Source organism: Lutra lutra, chromosome 3 (assembly GCF_902655055.1).
Source record: "Lutra lutra chromosome 3, mLutLut1.2, whole genome shotgun sequence".
In the NCBI taxonomy this organism is placed as follows: Eukaryota; Metazoa; Chordata; class Mammalia; order Carnivora; family Mustelidae; genus Lutra; species Lutra lutra.
Window position 1 is genome coordinate 33,536,429 of NC_062280.1, and position 17,998 is coordinate 33,554,426.

The 17,998-nt window shown below is 43.4% G+C and overlaps 1 protein-coding gene across 2 annotated transcripts in view; it reads right to left on the minus strand.

The window, feature by feature from the left end:
* Positions 1 to 14,070: 14,070 nt before the first annotated feature.
* The window catches only part of WDFY1 (WD repeat and FYVE domain containing 1), a 44,023-nt gene continuing 40,095 nt past the window's right edge, over positions 14,071 to 17,998 (minus strand). For both annotated transcript variants that reach the window (XM_047721130.1, XM_047721129.1), the window contains one exon: positions 14,071 to 17,427. In XM_047721130.1, coding sequence (XP_047577086.1) covers positions 17,368 to 17,427 — 60 coding nt within the window. In that variant the 3' untranslated portion in view covers positions 14,071 to 17,367. The remainder of the gene's footprint in view (positions 17,428 to 17,998) is intronic.

The window sequence follows — 17,998 nt, forward strand, 5'->3', positions numbered from 1 at the left end:
CAACATCAACCAGAAAACTGTTAGCCCTGGTTCTCCTGATGAACAGCTGTCTTTGATTCTGTAGCTTTTAGCTGTGAGCTCCCCATATAATCTTGACTGTGCATCAGCTGAGCATAAGAACAGAATCCCTCAGGGCGCCTGGGTGGCTCAGTGGGTTAAAGCCTCTGCCTTTGGCTCAGGTCATGATCCCGGGGTCCTGGGATCGAGCCCTGCATCAGGCTCTCTGCTCAGCGGGGAACCTGCTTTCCTTCCTCTCTCTCTGCTTGCCTCTCTGCCTACTTGTGATCTCTGTCCGTCAACTAAATAAATAAAATCTTAAAAAAAAAAAAAGAACAGAGTCCCTATTAAATGTTATTAAATGTAGATGGTGGGCAAGGAACTGAGCCTCTAGGCCAGTGATTCAAAATCTGGGACAGGAAGTGGGGAGGGTGATGGAGAACAGAATCCCCTAGCCCTCAAGTGAGTTGGGACAAGAAAAGGTAGAGACCAGACCTACCTGACTGGTGGGATTGCCTCCTAAGAGGAGATGATTCTGCAGTCAGAAGCTCTGAGTGCTTCTCCTATCCATCAGCCATGTGACTTTGGGCAAGATGCTTAACCTCATTGTGCCTCTGTGTCCTCATATGTAAAGTGAAGATGACCATTCTTATGCCTCCTAAAGATGCTGCCAGGATTTAAAAAGTCAGTACTCAATAATTCTAGCCAGCCTTACTACTACTAGTAAGTTTTCATTTGTGTTAACTTTATTAAAAAGGAGCCTTGTATACTCATGGACCAAAATACTTTTTCCAAAGCATATTAAAATGTGACTTCTTGTGCATGTTCCAAAGCAATGGAGAGAGTGAGTGGGATGGCAGGGTAGCTTCATGGCCCCAGCCATCGTGTTCCCAGCAGTGCAAGCCACATGCCAGGTGAGGTGCACGAGACTCAAGAAATAAGCAGAACAGTGATCTGCACACACAACCGGAGTGTGGGTGACCGCATGGCCTCGACGTTCCTTACGGTGAGTAATGTGAATGCATATGGCTGTTGGCTAAATCTGCAAAGGCAGAGATTGTCACCTGAGAAAACATCAGCAAGCCATCTCCTACATTCAGAATTTTGGGTGTGAGCGTACTTTCTCTTCTTCTGTTGAGAGAGATTCAGTATGTTGACCCCCATTTCTGTCCTTACAATATGGCCCCAGCATAAATATCCACTTACATATTGACTTTTCTCTAGTATGGGTCAGTATTCTAAAAACAGCCTTCATAGGTAATCGATACTAGCTGTTAATCTTATCTCTAAGACAAGCATTCTGCCCTTCTGATCTAGTATTCTGAGTTGAGTGACGCAAAGCACCAGGAATCCATTCCGCAGTGGGGGTTTTCGGAGCAAGTTCATCCCCCCGCTTTATTTTCTTCAAGCACATTCTTTTCCTCTCTTAACTCCTGTTTCCTCTCTGATTACACATTTTGGGAAGAGATACTCCAGATGCACAGTGTAAGTCCTCACCCCTGTTGTATCGATGAGGAAACTGAGGCTCAGAACGGTTAAGCTTACGAAGGTCTCCTCACTTGTAAGGTGCAGAGCTGGGATTCAGATGGGCGACCTTGATTCCAGAGTCCACTGTCTTTCCACTATGGTTATCTTTCAGCCCCCAGCATGTTTTAGTTAGACTTTGACCTTTCCTTTATCTTGTTGTCCTCTTCCTTCCCAACTCTCTTTCTGCCACATTTATTCTAGCCAACCCTCTCAGTGTTTTTGAGTAAGATTCTAAAGACGGTTCTCTCTCCCGCACACAGCAGTGCTCACACTTCTCGACATGGGATGGGGTCCCCGTGATTAGAAAGGAAGACTCACACACCTACAAGAAAAGTTCTGCTGAGACTGTGGAAGCCATCAGAACCTCTAGACCCCCCTCACAAGAGCCAGTGGACCTCAAACTTTGGTGTGCACAGAATTGCCCAGAACATGCTAATGACAGGCACACCCAGCCCTGCCCAGAGAAATGCTGATTCAGAAGATCTCTTCAAGGGCTTCCCATGAGGGAGTTGCAAGCTCAGATCCACTACACGGCTCTGATTTAATAAGTGACCTCACTATTTCTTAAGTCTGCAAACTTGGACTGATTGTGCCTCAGTTTCCTTGACTGTAAATGGAGATGGTATCAGCATGCAACTCATGGGGCTGTTGTGAGAATTAAACACAATGATAATACCCACAGATATTTACATGGCCCCTGTAGTAGTAAGTGCTTGATAAGGGTGAGCTGTTTTTGCTGATACCAAAGTTCGAGAACCTCTGCCATAGGCAAAAACAAACATCTCACTCAGACTATGTCTCCCCGAGACAAGTAGAAGAGTAGTAAATGCAGATGATATTAGTACACAACTCATAGTTGTTTTTTTTCTTTTTAAAAGATTTTATTTATTTACTTGACAGAGCGAGGGAGGAGGAGAGAGCATGCAAGCAAGAATAAAGGCCGAGGGAGAAGGAGAAGCAGGCTCCCCGCTGAGCAGGGAGCCTCATGTGGCACTCTATCCCAGGACGCTGGGATCATGGCTTGAGCCGAAGGCAGACGCTCAACAAACTGAGCCACCCAGGTGTCCCCACAACTCATAGTTTTGTGATGAGAATTAAAAAGCGTACACCAACAAAAGCAGTAATAAAGCGTACCTGGAAACTGTAATGGGTTCCACAGTAGATAGTACCAGGGACCAGGGATGGAGAAGAGTGGGGTATCCACTTAGAAGGGGATAAAGGAAGGAACATTAAATCTGAAGCTTGAAGGGGATTGGGAGAATTGGACTAGATTCATCCAAGTGAAGAGGATGGGAGAGGACAGGTAAGCAGGTGAGCGGCTGGCAGAGTAGAATGAAGGTGGGTGAGGCAGCAGCATAGTGGGGACCAGAGCCCTCAAGGAGATCTTGGTTCTAGATGGGGCAGACCTTGCCGGCTCTGGTAAAGACATGGGATTTTATTAGAAAAAGAACCTCCTTCTTTTAGCTTTCAGAGCAAAATGGCACTCATTAGTTCCCACTATTAAAGAATTCATGAACAGGGGCGCCTGGGTGGCTCAGTGGGTTAAAGCCTCTGCCTTCGGCTTGGGTCATGATCCCAGTCCTGGGATAGAGCCCCGCATCAGGCTCTCTGCTCAGCGGGGAGCCTGCTTCCTCCTCTCTCTCTCTCTCTCTCTGCCTGCCTCTCTGCCTACTTGTGATCTCTGTATGTCAAATAAATAAATAAAATCTTAAAAAAAAAAAAAAAAAGAATTCATGAACAGAACACTGGTTCCCCTGTCGGAATCCTATGTTCCGCGGTGGTCTGCTTCCCTGGTCATGGCGGCGTGGCATCCAATTACCTGAGTGCCCCTGTGCCGCACAAGAAGTCATTTGTCGTGGAATGTGGTGATGGGGAGCGTTCCACATTTTTCACTGTTCCCACTGAGTAACCCTCAACACGTGCCTAGACAGTCCTCTCGCATCAAACCTACATTTCCAGGCAAAAGGAAAGTCTGAATATGAGCTCAGAGCTGGCTTTCTGGTAAAATGAAGCTCCCAGAGCAGTAAGTAACCCTTTCTATCCCTGCCAGGCTTAAAGACTAGATTCTAACCATCTTAAGGGAGATGTGATATGGCTTTCAAGGAAGACCAGAAAACTGAGCTAATTGAAGGCCAAGACATGGCAGTGGAGACCCCCTGTGTTCATTCTGAGTAATAGCTACCTGCGTCAACACTTTTTTTCCTCCCACCCAAAGAAAATTAAAGGTGTTAAGTGGAAAAATGTCCTTTCCGTACCAGGGCCGTTCTTAGGAATTTATTTATTCTCTGCCACCTTTCCAAATACCACTTCACCAACAAGAAGTCAGGTTAAATTCAGTGGAACCAGCAAGCAGTGTCTTTTAATGTCACTGAGCCTTAGCGTTATCATCTGCAAAAATACAAAGTTTGTGGGTGCCTGGGTGGCTCAGTAGATGAGGTGTCTGCCTTCGGCTCAGGTCATGATCCCAGGGTCCTGGGATCGAGTCCTGCATTGGGCTCCCTGCTCAGGGGGAAGCCTGCTTCTCCCTCCCTTGCTCCCCCTGCTTGTGCTCTCTCTCTCTCTCTCTGTCAAATAAATAAATAAAATATTAAAATATATATATACATATATATATGTATATATATATATATATAAACTTTGGACCGTACCTTTTGTGTTCCAAAGTCCTGGCAGCCTGTGATGAGACCTGGCGACCCAGGTTCTAGCCTTGCCTTCACCTTGCCTTTGGCTTGGATGGTCAAGTTCCAGGGTCCCAGAAGAGGTGCAGGATAGGATTCAGTGCTCTCTACTCTTTTCGGCTACTTGAAACGTGTAGCTTTCAAAACATCCCCCAACTTCACAGGCCTGAAAGAGTCACCACAGCAACTTGTCTAAGCCTGTGGCCTCCCCAAAGCTTGGCTCTCAGACTACAATAGCTCCCCTACACGGCGGTCTCTGCCCCCAGAAGAAAGGATGTGAATGATAAAGACCGGTCAGGAATCAGAGAAGAAACCAGAAGAGAAGAACCAGAAACCATGGCGCAGGCTTTCCAACAGCACCTTATCCCAAGCAGGGCTTGGAAATGGGTCTGGAAGCTGCCGAACACCCTCTTTGCCTTGACAAGGATACCCAGACTCCACCTGCTGGGATGAGGGGCTGCTAAGTGCCTTGCAGCTCTCTGAGTCTTCATTAGTCTTTGAAATTCTGATCTTCTGGCCCCTCTTGACATATGAAAATAGCCAAAATTTACTGGACATTGGATATGTGGCAGACAGAGTTCAAGATGCTTTGTACAGGGCCTCTGGGGGGGCTCAGTAGGTTAAGTGTTCGACTCGGTTTCTGCTCAGTTCATGATCTCAGGGTCCTGAGACTGAGCCCCCCTACTGGGCTCCCCACTCTGCAGGGAATCTGCTTCTCCTCTCTCTCCTTCTTCCCCTCTCCCTGCTCATGCACAGTCTCTCTCTCTCTAAAATAAATAAATATATCTTTTTAAAAAACCACTGTGTACATATTAACTCATTTAATATTCACTACAACACTGTCTAGAGGTAATTACTCTCCCCACCTTGCAGGTAAAGAAATCTGAATCAAGAGATTAAATAACTGGTCTGGGACCTCACAGCTCTTAAGGGGGATTCCAGTCCAGGTGGTCATTACCAAAGCCCATGCTCTTGGTCCTCCTCCAGCACCCCCCAAATCCCATAGCATCTGCGGCATGGTAGGTGATCCGTGAATATACACCAAATGAACCAATGTCCAGAGAAGGTTTGAATGCATCAAAATAGAACTCATTTCAAATTCCCAGTGAGAAATGTTCCTAGGCAATAGAGTCTCCTAGCACCTCCCCTTCCTTTCTAGACCTTCAGGGATTCTCAGCCAGCAGCTCTAAGTTCTTTTCTTAACTGGTAACAAGCACCCAAGAAGCTGGGCCAGAGAACACTTGCATGGCACTGCCCAGTATCAGCCTTTCTTAAAAGCTGTGAGCCAGAATCCCCAGATGGGATCAACCCACACATTCCAGTGCCACCCCAAAGTGAGCTTTGCCTCAAGAGGCACATCCCACACAGCATTCTATTGTCCATCGACTTCCCCAAAGCAGGTTCAATCCCTGCTTCATGTCTAACATTTCTAACTGACGGGAGGGAGAAGAAAGGTAGTACTCTTTATTATCTACGATGGATACCAGGCTGCTGACTTTAAATGCCTTAATCTTCTTTTTTTTTTTTTTTTTTTTTTGAGATCAAGCCAGCACGGTGGGGAGGGGCAGAGGGAGAGGAGGAGAGAGAATCTCAAGCAGGCTCCACACCCAGCTCAGAGCCTGAAGCAGGGCTCCAACTCATGACCCTGAGATCATGACCTTAGCCGAAATCAAGAGTCTAACGCTTAACTAAGTGAGCCACCCAGGCGCCCCTAAATGCCTTAATCTTTATACACCCGATATAATTGTACTCATTTGACAGGTAATGAAAGCAATGAATGCCCAGAATGTTTGCATAATTTGCAAGTGTTAACTTGGCCCATGAGTAGCAGCCGTGGAATTCAAACCCAGGTAAGTCTGGAGCCAAAGTCCACGCTCTTTCTACCTGATGCTGTCCTGAAGGTGGTTATTAGCACTTCCTGTTGGCCTCCTCCCAGGTTCTATGATCACTGTCCAGGGAGGGAGTGAGGGGGTGTGTTTTAGAAGCAGAAAATCTGGAAGCTGAGGACGATTTCTATAGAGAATTCTTAAAAAGATTAAATCAAGTAAGCCAGGTGAAGAATTTCACACCGTGGCTAGAACGAGTAAGCAATCGTCCTGCTCAACCGGGGCCAGAACCGAGAATGTTCCAGAAGATATTCAAATGAAGACATAAATGAACAAATAAATGACTATTTATTCTTTTTGAAATGGTTCATTGATGCCCTACCTTTTGGTTCGACTTTGTCGAAATAACCAACTGGCTCTAAGTAGTAACCTAATTTTCCTAAATTTCATCAGAGATAGCTAGAAAAACAATGAGACATATATTTTCATTGAATTAACTCTAATAAAGCTCCTGAGGCCAGAAGCCAGGCAAAGGCTGCCAGACTTATTCGAGGCACACACACTTCCTTCTATGTTCCTTTCGATATTTGATCTTCAGACACTAAGTGCACATGCCGACATCCAGTCTCTAATGGTATATGATGTCCTGAAATGTACATGGCCCTTTGGATCCTGCTGTGAGTCGGTTTGAAGACTTAGGCCAAAATAAAACCAGCACCATGCATGTAATTAGAAGCTTCCAGTGCATTCATTAGGAGACAGATAAATAGTTTAAATAGGAGATCAAAGAGCCATTAAAATGATTACAGGAGCACAGAAACAACTTTGCAACTAGGGGACTAGGTCCCCTAATGTTCCCTAAATGTGCAACTGCATTTTCAACATAACTAGGTACTTATTTGCGTACTACCCTCAGTTAATACATTTTAACACATAAAACATTGGATTTTTTTAAAAAGCTACGTTTACTCACTGCTTTTAGAAATCAGAAAAAAATGTATGAAGTTTCCTTCTTACCCTCTACCCAACACGTTGCTAAAGTTTTCATTGATTCAAATTCAAAAGTGTAATTTGCTTAATAGTTGTAAATGGTTGTCTAAGTCCCTGTAAGAAATTTGTAAGGAGCCATGTGAAAAAGTCTACTTCACAAATTGGACTTGGCTCCATAATTAGGACTTTGAACTTTTTAATCAAAATTAAATATGAAGATTTGAGATAACATGCTGTAAATAGGTACACTTCTTCATTTCCCTTTAAGCACTTTCACCAATAGTGGCTGAAATGTGGCCCAAAAAAGTCTTCAAATAATTCATGATAACCGAGCCACCGATGTCCAGGTTTTGAGTGTAGTTTTTCAGGGAGAGAGGGAAACACAAAATTGTTAGAGCACTCAGCACTCAAACAATAAAAGAATTCAGTCAAGAAGCAGGATATAATTTCCAAAGGCAAAAAAACAAACACAAAACAAAACCCAATATCCTTCATCTGTACAATTTCCAATTAAAGGATATAATAGCAGGCAGACCTCCATTTACCACAGCAACAAAAATTAAAAAAAAAAATTACCTGGGAATAAATTTAACACAAAATGTTGGAAAATTTATTTGAGAAAAATGAACATTTTCCTGAGAACCCAAGAGCAGACTTCAACAAAAGGGCACACATTCTCTATTTTGCATAGGAATACTCAACAGTATAAAAGCATCAGTTCCAATAAAATGAGAAGTCATTGTTTATGGAGCAGGACAAATAGGAATCAAGTTGTTATGAAAAAATAAACATGCAAGAACAACAGTCAGGAAACATTTAAAATGAAGAGCTGCAGCGTGGGACCAGGCCTACGGGACACGGCCAGGTGCTGTAAGGTCTTTACAACTGTGGCAGCTTAGCAGGCCCAGAGGTGACCAGACCAGCGGAAGGGCGCACAAACTCTAGAAATAGACCCAAGTTCATTGGCACTTCATGACAAAGCTGGTATCTCAAATATGGACAAGGCAAGGAGGAGGTTTTTAATAAATGATGCTGGGATATTGATTCCCTATTTGGAAAAAGATAACATTAGATCTCTACCTCACACCATAGATCGATGGTGTGAAACTCCACATGAATCAGGGATCTAAATCATGTGGGTTTTGAAGGTTGGTGAGGTCCAGAGCCAACGGCCAAGAAAGACGTTTTGAGACGTCTTTGATGCAAAAAGTTGGTTTTATGAAAGCACAGGGACAGGACCTGTGGGCAGAAAGAGGTGTTGACCAGGGTTGTGAGGAGCTACTAATTACATATTTGGGAATGAGGGCTGGGTAAGGAAAAAGGGAGATGTCTAAAAGGGCTTTGATATGCTGAAGACTCCCAGGATCCTGGAGGCCTATTGTCAAGCTAAGGTTGTTTAACATTAAGACATTTGGGAGTTTCCTGGAGGAAAGTTATACTCTGCCTGGCTCAAGTATTTGTTAATGGGCTGCTTGTTATAAGGAAATTTAATTTTATCTACATTTCCTTCTACATTTGTTTCTCACATCACTATGGATGGATGGGTGATGTTCAGACTCCGGGAAATTGTGGCTATGGGTTTCTGGAAGTTAGGCTATGGATAAGAGAGCTTTTAACTTGTGAATCACTACTAACATGTTTGTAAACAGCTGGAGACTCCTGTCCCACAGGACCGTGACCTCTATTATTTAACCATTTGCTTTTCTTTCCTTAACTTTTACGGCAGCTGGGAGTGCCTGAGGAAGGTCACACATATCCCACCTGGGTGTGTGTGTGTGTGTGTGTTGGGGGACTGTTGCTCCATGTCAGCTTGTGCTTGGCCCTTAGCTTGCCTTCTACTCCCTCATCATAAATGTTAAAAAAAAAAAAAAAAAAAAAAAAAAAAAAAAAAAGGAAGGGAAGAAAATCATGTAAGTACTAGAAGAAAACATAAGTTCCTCTTCACCTGTGTCTAGGGAAGGGATTTCTAAAAAAAGCTAGACTCAATCAGAGATTGATAAATTTGACTCCATAATGGTTTTTTTTTTTAATGTTATTACAGGAAAACAAACACCATAAGTCAAAGTCAGAAGGCAAATGAAAAAAGGGACAAAATATTTGCAACATTGGCCTTGGATAAAGGGCTAGTTCTCTAACATACAAAGAACTCCTTGGAATTAAGGAGGAAGAGGTCAAAATACCTGCTAGAAATATGAGCAAAAGGCATAGAGACACAGGTACAGGTGCATGCACAGGCGTGTGCACCTGCACGCGAACGTTTTAAATGACCCTTAAACATACGAAAAGATGTTCAACTTCACTCGTAATGTGAGAAGTGCAAATTAAACTTACAGAGATACCATTTCTCACCTTTTCTGGATAACAAGAATTAAGCAGTACGACAACAAAAATTAAACGGTGTAACAAAAATTAAACAGTATGAAAATAGCATTTCTGATTTTTAGAAGAACTTAAAATTCAGACATCTGCATGAGCCCCTGCAAGTGTCATGTTCCGTAGGCGCCGTGCTTTCTAAAACTACTGGATTAGCAAACCCTGTTCGTGATAAGAGTTTACATTTTCATGGAGCTTTTTATAGTCTGATGGGAGAGGGGACTATTTCACATTATTCACCTCGGTAAATAAATGAAGAAGAAGATAGTTTCCGATTATGATAAATACCAAGACAATCTGGGTAATGTGACTCAAGATGGGATTAGGGTGCAGCCTGTGAGTCTCTGAGGGCAGAAAATTTAAGGAGTCAGGCCACGCAAGTATCAATTTAATTAACTCATGATCAATTTTAATTTAAATTATAATTGGAAACAGGGAGCCAAGATTAAAAAACCTTGAGGCAGAGTCGGAAGCAGCCGAGGTTTCGCATGCATCCCACAAACCAAAGAGCTTACGCTACCAGCTGATGATAATGAGAAAGGAACCATGGACCCTTCGTGGATCGAAAATGGTGTGTTTGGAATGGCTCTTCCACAATGGGACAATAAAACATCTGCAGCCCCCTCTTCTCAGACGAAGGACCTAGGCATCTAACAAAATAGTTCCTCCCTTCTAGGTGCTTGGGGCCAACCTTGGAGTCCCTGTTGACTTGCCGATTTCCCTCGTACCTCCTCCCCTCCGAGGCAGGAGGAAGTCATGCTGGCTCCTGGATGTCCAGAACATGACCACTTCTTACCCGCTTCATCACTGCCCCTGGGGGAGCTGCTGTCATTTGTCCTGGGTTACCCCACAGCCTCTCCAGCAGCCTCCGTGCTTCTCTTCTTGCCTCCACAGGGTATGCACAGCAGAGCAGCCAAAGTGAGCTTCCCAAGGTGCCAGTCAGATAATACTCATAGCCTTCTGAGGGCCGCCACCTCACTTAGTTAAAGCCAATGTCTTTGCAAAGGCCCGCCAGACCTCCATGACCCAGCCCCCACTGAACTCTTTCACACCTCCTGTGCTAAAACTCTCCCTTTCCCTCACTCTGCATAGCCTCTCTGGGCTCATTGCTTTTCCTCAGACACACCCCGCTCACTCCTGTCTTGCAGCATTTTGTTTAGCTGTTTTCTCTGCCTGGGACCTCTTTCCTTTTCACTCTATCTTCCTCAACTTTTTCAAATTCTTTGAGCTTGTATCACCCCAATCACTCCAGCTGGCAAACTGGCCCCCACCTGTGTGCATTCTCCATCTGCAGGAACCTGCTTTTCCTGGTCTCCATGGCACTCTTCATACTGCAGTAGAATTTCCTTTTTTTTTTTAAAGATTTTATTTATTGGGCCACCTGGGTGGCTCAGTGGGTTAAAGCCTCTGCTTTCGGGGCGCCTGGGTGGCTCAGTGGGTTGAGCCGCTGCCTTTGGCTCAGGTCATGATCTCAGAGTCCTGGGATCGAGCCCCGCATCGGGCTCTCTGCTCAGCAGGGAACCTGCTTCCTCCTCTCTCTCTGCCTGCTTGTGATCTCTCTGTCAAATGAATAAATGAAATCTTTAAAAAAAAAAAAAAAAAAGCCTCTGCTTTCGGCTCAGGTCATGGTCTCAGGGTCCTGGGATCGGGCCCTGAGTCGGACTCTCTGCTCGGCGGGGAGCCTGCTTCCTCCTCCCTCTCTGCCTACTTGTGATCTCTCTCTCTGTCAAATAATAAATCTTTAAAAAAATAAAGATGATTATCAAATAAATAAATATTATCAAATAAATAAAATCCTTTTTTAAAAAGATTTTATTTGACAGAGAAAGACACAGCAAGAAAGGGAACACAATCAGGGGGAGTGGGAGAGGGAGAAGCAGGCTTCCCACTGAGCAGGGAACCTGATGCGGGGCTCTATCCCAGGATCCCTGGGATCATGACCTGAGCTGAAGGCAGACGCTTAACGACTGAGCCATCCAGGCACCCCAATAAGGAAAATCTTAAAAAACAAAAAAGGCTAATGGAATCATCCAGATAATACTGTACTGGACCATGGCAATAGCAGCTCAGTGCTGCAAAGGGGCCATGCTGGGATACATTTTGAAGGTAGAGCCCATAGGCTTGTACTGAGGTTTGTATCCGCAAGCCCGCCCATGTTTTCAGCACACATGTGCAACTTGAGATCCATTTCATACAGTAACAGCTGCTAGGACTCCTGCAGCAAGATATTAGATGTCATGGCTGTCAGAGTTCTACTGGAACTCTTGGGTGTGCGAAAATACACCACACTGCCTTGTTAATGCTGTTATGAAATGTCTATCACTGTGGCTTTCTCCAGAAAATCAAAACTCAGGATCTAAAATTTCTTCAAATATTAATGAGCCAGATCGGGTAAAACAAAAAGGAGCGTGGGCCTTGACGTCAGAAAGAACAATCTTGAACCTTCAGTCTCCCACTTGAGTTTGACCTGCAAGGTTGTCTCAGTCCCTGCTTCTACACTACAGATGACAGCTCTGAAGGTGGACCCAGAATGTGTTTCTCTGCTTTCATGAGAAACTGCATGTACCAATATGTAATGGGCTTCATGAGGGATAGTTTGCATGTATAATGCAAAGACTTAGAGAGAGATCTAACGTATAGCCAAGGAGATTCGGAAACTAAGGAGTGAAGGGAAGGAAGGCTGGAACTCTAATACTTGAACCGCTCATCTGAGCATGTGTTTTACAAATCAATGGTAAGTCGTGTGAAGTCTACAAAGGGAAGTCCAGAAACAACTTGCGCATGTGTTTCCACTGTTCAGCAACCTTGGCAATGAGCACATCAGACCGTCACGATGGCATCAGTCATCCAGCCAACCTTTCTGTGTCCTTGGCTGCTAAGCAACCTTCCAATGGTGATTTGGGTTCTATGTGGACTGTCCTAAAGGTATGTGGCCTGGGGGCACCTGGGTGGAGCAGCAGGTTAAGCGTCCAACTCTTGGTTTCTGCTCAGGTTAGAAACCTTTGGGTCATGAACTTGGGCCCCACATCAGGCTCTTCCCTCGGTGCAGAGCCTGCTTGATATTCTCTTTCCCTCTGCCCTCTTGCTTGTGCCCTCTAATAACTAAACAAATCTTTAAAAATAATAATAATAATAAATTAAAGAAAAAAAGCATGGTCTGCTTGGCAGACAGAATTCTTACGGTAAATTAATAAACTGGAATTCCACATGTTAAGACATTAAGACGTGCCTTTTTATTCCCTAGTCAAAGGAAGAAAATTCAAGTGTTGGCAATAGGGTGAGGATTCTAGCAGTAATAAAAAAACTTAAAATATGCATATTCTTTGACCTAGTAATTCCCACGTTCAAGTATTTATCCTATGAAAATAACTGGAAAAGTGGGCAAAGATGAACATATAAGCATGCTGAATTTAGCATTTCTTAAAAGTATTTTAATTAAAATTATATATATTCTAAAAATATATGGTCTAGTTTTAACATGTTATTTGTAAAATAACTGACAGTTGAGCCACATAATAGAACAATGGGATACCGCGGTCCAGACTAGGTGATGCCAGTGTGCGCGTGCGCACACACACACACGCGCGAACATGTACGCACACACACACCAACCTCAGTGGATCAGAACAAAGATTTATTGACCTCCCAGGCAAAGTCCACTGCAGGTCCAGGGCAGTCAGGCTTCAGATCTTCTCTATCAACATGCACTTCTGTGACCCCTGTGGGAAACCCGTGGAGGTTAAGCCTTTCCCCAGCCATTAAACGCTTCTGCCCGTACTTAATTGGCTAAAGCAAGTCACGTGGCCTCACTGACCCTCAAAGCCCGCAGCACAGGTTCCGTTGCACAGCGGTCATATCCACAACTGTGAATGCTCCTGTGGAGCTCTATTTGTTGATGTGGGCAAAGGATCCACAGTACCTTGGCAGGGGTAAAAGTATGGCCCCTGAACACTCTATCCAGAGGTGTCTTGTTACATGTCCTGCATGCATTTAACGAAAACACTGAAAGACATATAGCCCAGGTTTAACAGTGTTTTCTCTGGGGGGTTAGGACAGAGGGCTTAAAGCACATCTTTTTAACATTTTTGGTATTATCTTTTTATTTTCACTTTTTAAACTATATATTATTTTATTACATATTATTTACTAAATAAAGCTATATGTCTTTGAAGACACACGGTAAACTGCCATGCTGATTTCTAAGAAACCAACTTCCTATCAGTGAAGCAGAGGAATCAGCTCTCCTGGGTCAGAAGCACCCCGTGTTTATTCACAAGATGGAGCTGCTTGCTGATGTGGAGAACTGGGGCACAGATGCCGGTGTGTCCCTATGCACCTCGGGGAACCTAGACATCCAAAGTAATCCGACTCTGGGGCTTCACGAACTTGGAGAGAGATGATAATACCTAACCCCGAACCCTTACAGGAAACACTCATGACAAACTAGCACGTGAAAGCAGGTATTATGGAGAAGGCAAGTGCTTTCAAGTCAGACCAACAGACAAGATCTTCTTAGCTTCTCATCCGTAAAACAGGAACAGTAACACCCCTGAAGTGTCTCCAGGATGGAACAGCAGAATGCAGTCAGAGCAGCAGCATACTGTGCTAAATACAGGCTGGCTAGTATTACTGCCCTGGGTCCGTATCAAACATAACAAAAGCTAAATTAAGCAAGAGAGTAACAAGCAAGGAACATTTTATTGTGTATGTATATTCTCAAAAAAAAAAAAAAAAAAAACCCACAAAAACAGAACCCACAAACAGGAGCAAAGAACAAAGTTTTCTAACTCTCTGGGATTCACTGGGGCACCATATCTCATAGAAACACAGCTAGTACAAGACAAAATGTACTAATTGACCCTTCCCTCTGCTTCCCCAGTCAAAAAGGCTATAGAGTAAAACACTTTAAATTGTATTCTAATATAAACTCATTGCACAAGGAGTTACTGTATAGTAAACTGCAGAAAACAGAGTAGGCATTTGATAATCTGCTCACAATCAACAATTAAGCAATAGACACTTGAATAAATAGAGCATGTATTACTTATTTGTTAAACCTCGGGTTTATAATGAGCAGATGGTTTATCATTAATAACTGGTTAACTGGTTCCTTACATTTTAGAAGACACCAGATCCAGTAACAGAAGTAGGAAGTAATTGAATGAAACCCAATTCAGAAAGTTATTTCCTTGGGTCTGGGTCACCATGGAATTTATAACATATTTATGCCAGTTTCAACAGTTTAAAAATGTAGGTACTAGTAAATTGAATTCTTTAGGGGAGAACCAAGTGACATGTTCTAGAGAGCTATTTTTTGTTCATATCCTCCAGGCAGCAGGACAGAAAGTAGGACATTGTAAACAGAGATTTACAGTATAATGAATACTCTTTTTCCAGCTAATGCCATGGGGGTGTTTCTGTCATTTGCAGTTAAAAAAAAAAAAAAAAAAAAGGAGGGCAATTTGAGAATACGTCTCAAATGAAGAACTGACATTTCCTTATCACAGACATACTAGATCTAAAACATAAGGATCTTCTCTAACATTCTGTACTTCTTAATCCCTAGTTACAGGAATTAGCGTGAGTATTTAGGAATGGAAAAACCATGAACTGTTACTTGAAGAGCTATTTTAAATGACCCGTTTAAGAGTAACGCAGTCAAAATAAGGCAATAACTAGAAACCTAGTTGGATCTTCCTTCTGTGTCCGGTCAGCAGAACTGTGAAAAATAATTTTTGCTCACCTTTATAAAAAATATTACCCATTCGCTCCCTAGTGTGCAGTAGAGACAAGACAAGCCTGCGATGTGTGTCCCTAAAATGAAAAGTGCTAATAAGCTCTGGTGGAGAGAAAAGTTAACTGAGACATTCTTTCCTTTTGCCGATACCCCTCTCTAATTCTCCCTTACATAATGCCTTTCCTCTTTGATTTACATTAGCTTAACCCCTTAGGAGGTGCTCTCACAACCTTATATACTATATTGAACACTGCGTTTTTCATTCAGTTTTTAAAATAAAAGAAAGTTGAAAGCTACAGCATGATATTGTGCTCAGTCTACCATAGACATTATAAAATCACATTTTACAGAAGTTAAAGGCAAACAAAAAACCACAGTTCGGTACTTGTCAAAATGGCAAGAAACAGATCATATCCTATTTTCCTTTCAGGACTTCACAAAATCCCCAGGATAGCACCTTTGTATGAGCTGGACCATTAACTGAACAAGAGCTAACATTCAAAACTGCCCTGTAAGAGCTCATCCCTCCAGTTTCCTTCTGTCTTAGTATCATACGTTTTACAAAGAGCTCACAAAAAGTTTTTAAAAAGCAAACACCTTTTTCAGGTGATAGAACACAAAAATCATAGGGAGCAACAAAACCCTTCAGTCTTATTTGTGAAAGCAAGTCAATTTTTAATGCAGATTATTCGAAATATGAGGTACCTGATCTCCTTTCCCTATCATTTGTGTCACTTGGCCAGTAAGACATCTTAATTACCTGTCTTAAATATTACAGTCCCTCTCAGCTGTTAAAAAAAGATTTAATCCCTTCCTCATATCACAGTGAACCACCATGCTGTCTTGATAGGATCCCAACACAGTGACGCAGTAGTGAGTTTTTAATCAATATCCACTAGGAAGACTAACAAAAATACTGTTGCCATCTACTTAAAATTTGTCTTTAAGAAAAGTAGGCCTCTCTCCACTCACTTGCATAGCCCTCAAGTAATAGGTACGTGTACTATTGTTAAAAAACAATCAAAGAAATAAATATTGGAATATTAAAAGACAGGCTCTTCCTTTCCCCATCTCTTCCCCATCCTGATACTAAGTGGCCAAAAACTTTTAAAATGCCATTTGATACAAGAGAATTCACTAGTTGCTATGAAAGCAATTTACAAGTTAGGAATTACTGTGCAGGACCTGGTTAACAATTCCTGCTCTGGGTTACTAATTCCCTTCTATGAGATGCTGATAATATTCCTTACAACGAAAAGTCAACATAGTTTAAAAAGCTTTGGAGTTCTTTTCCCAGGTGTATTATTACTAAACTGTCCCCGTCTTGGGACTACAAACAGAATGTGTCTTTTTAGGAGGACTGGGCTGTTCCACGGAGTGGACTGATCATCTCCCTTCATCATCATGCTGCCAGCGGGGCTGTTTTCCCATTTTCCGAGAGTCGTTACTGACAGCAGTGAGTATCAGGCGGCTTGTGTGACTCCCACATTAACAGCACCATTAAAAACGTTTTGTCTTCAGGGAACATTTGGGGGAAAGGGAAGGATGTGGGCTGCCTAGGTTAATACAGAAATTGTACAGCTCACTTGGTAACAACGGGGAAGGTTGGCCCCCGGCACACCGGCTGGCTGGGAAGAGGAAACTGAGCGCTCCCGACACCGAGTGCAGGTAAGGGTGCTACCTGGCGAGAACAGAGATCTTTAAGAAGAATCACTATGTGCAGAGAATATTCACATACTGCCAGTGAGGAAGGAGAGATCTCTGGGTTCTTGGGGTCCTCCTGCACCCCTCAAGAGGGAGACAGCAAGTCCTCCTCTCCTAATCCCTGCTCTAACAACAGAGCCACAGGAGCCCGTGGAGGGCCGGCAAGTCTCAGGGGAAGGGTGTTTGCACTTGGGACTGCTTTAACGCTTTTGTTCAATGGTTTTTCCTCTAAACTCTCATTTGCCGAATGACTCCTTCAGCACACGTGAGCTCACTGCTCATGAGGAGGTCTCACTGAAGTCATTCCTTTCCTCAGGGAACCACAACAGATGAACTTTTTCTTTCCATATTCGTCCCTACAGGTAGTTCCGCAAAGGCCCCCAAACACACCTTACATTTTTTTCTCTTTAAAAATGTTGCTTTGTTTTTTAGTGGCTACTATCCATTCACGTGACCGTGACCATGGAGCCACGGGGAAGGGCTGTGTTGGTGAAGGGTGCCGCGGGGAAGGTGCAGACCTTGACCAGCTCCTGGATCAACGTGGAGCAAACCCAGTTGCCAGACTGCAGCCCACCACAGGCGTCATGTCCCATATCTGCAAGATAAAGAACATGCTAGAGAAGGCTGCGCTCGTCACTGGGCCCAGAAGCAGCGCTCACACCAAACAGTTATTAACCTGGAAAAGAGGATAAAAGAACTCAATCTATCATTCTTTCACTACAAAACCTCCTCGAGATCTATAGACGAAACCCCTCAGTGCACTAAAATTTGAAAAAAGCTTGTGTTACCTTGAGATCCGAAAATGACATAATAATGATGTTTTATTATAAATCTAATTTCATTTTTAATAAAAAGCCCACTGGGAACATTTCCTATTTTTAAAAAAAAAGATTATGAAATAAAGTGTGTCATGGTTTCACAACTCTGGAGTGGTACTCAGTATAAAACACTTGCTTTTAGTTCCTGCGTTAGTGACCTGAGGGATCTAGTGAAAGAACATCTGGTTATTTCCTACAACTAGGAAACCTGTCTGGGCCAAGAGGAACACCAGCCGGGGAAGGATGACCAGGCAGAGGGGCTGACTAAGCCCTGACCGACTGGGAAGGCAGGACCTCTAGGCAGAGAGTGACCCAGGGGTGCCAGGTCCCAGCAGCTACTCTGAGAGG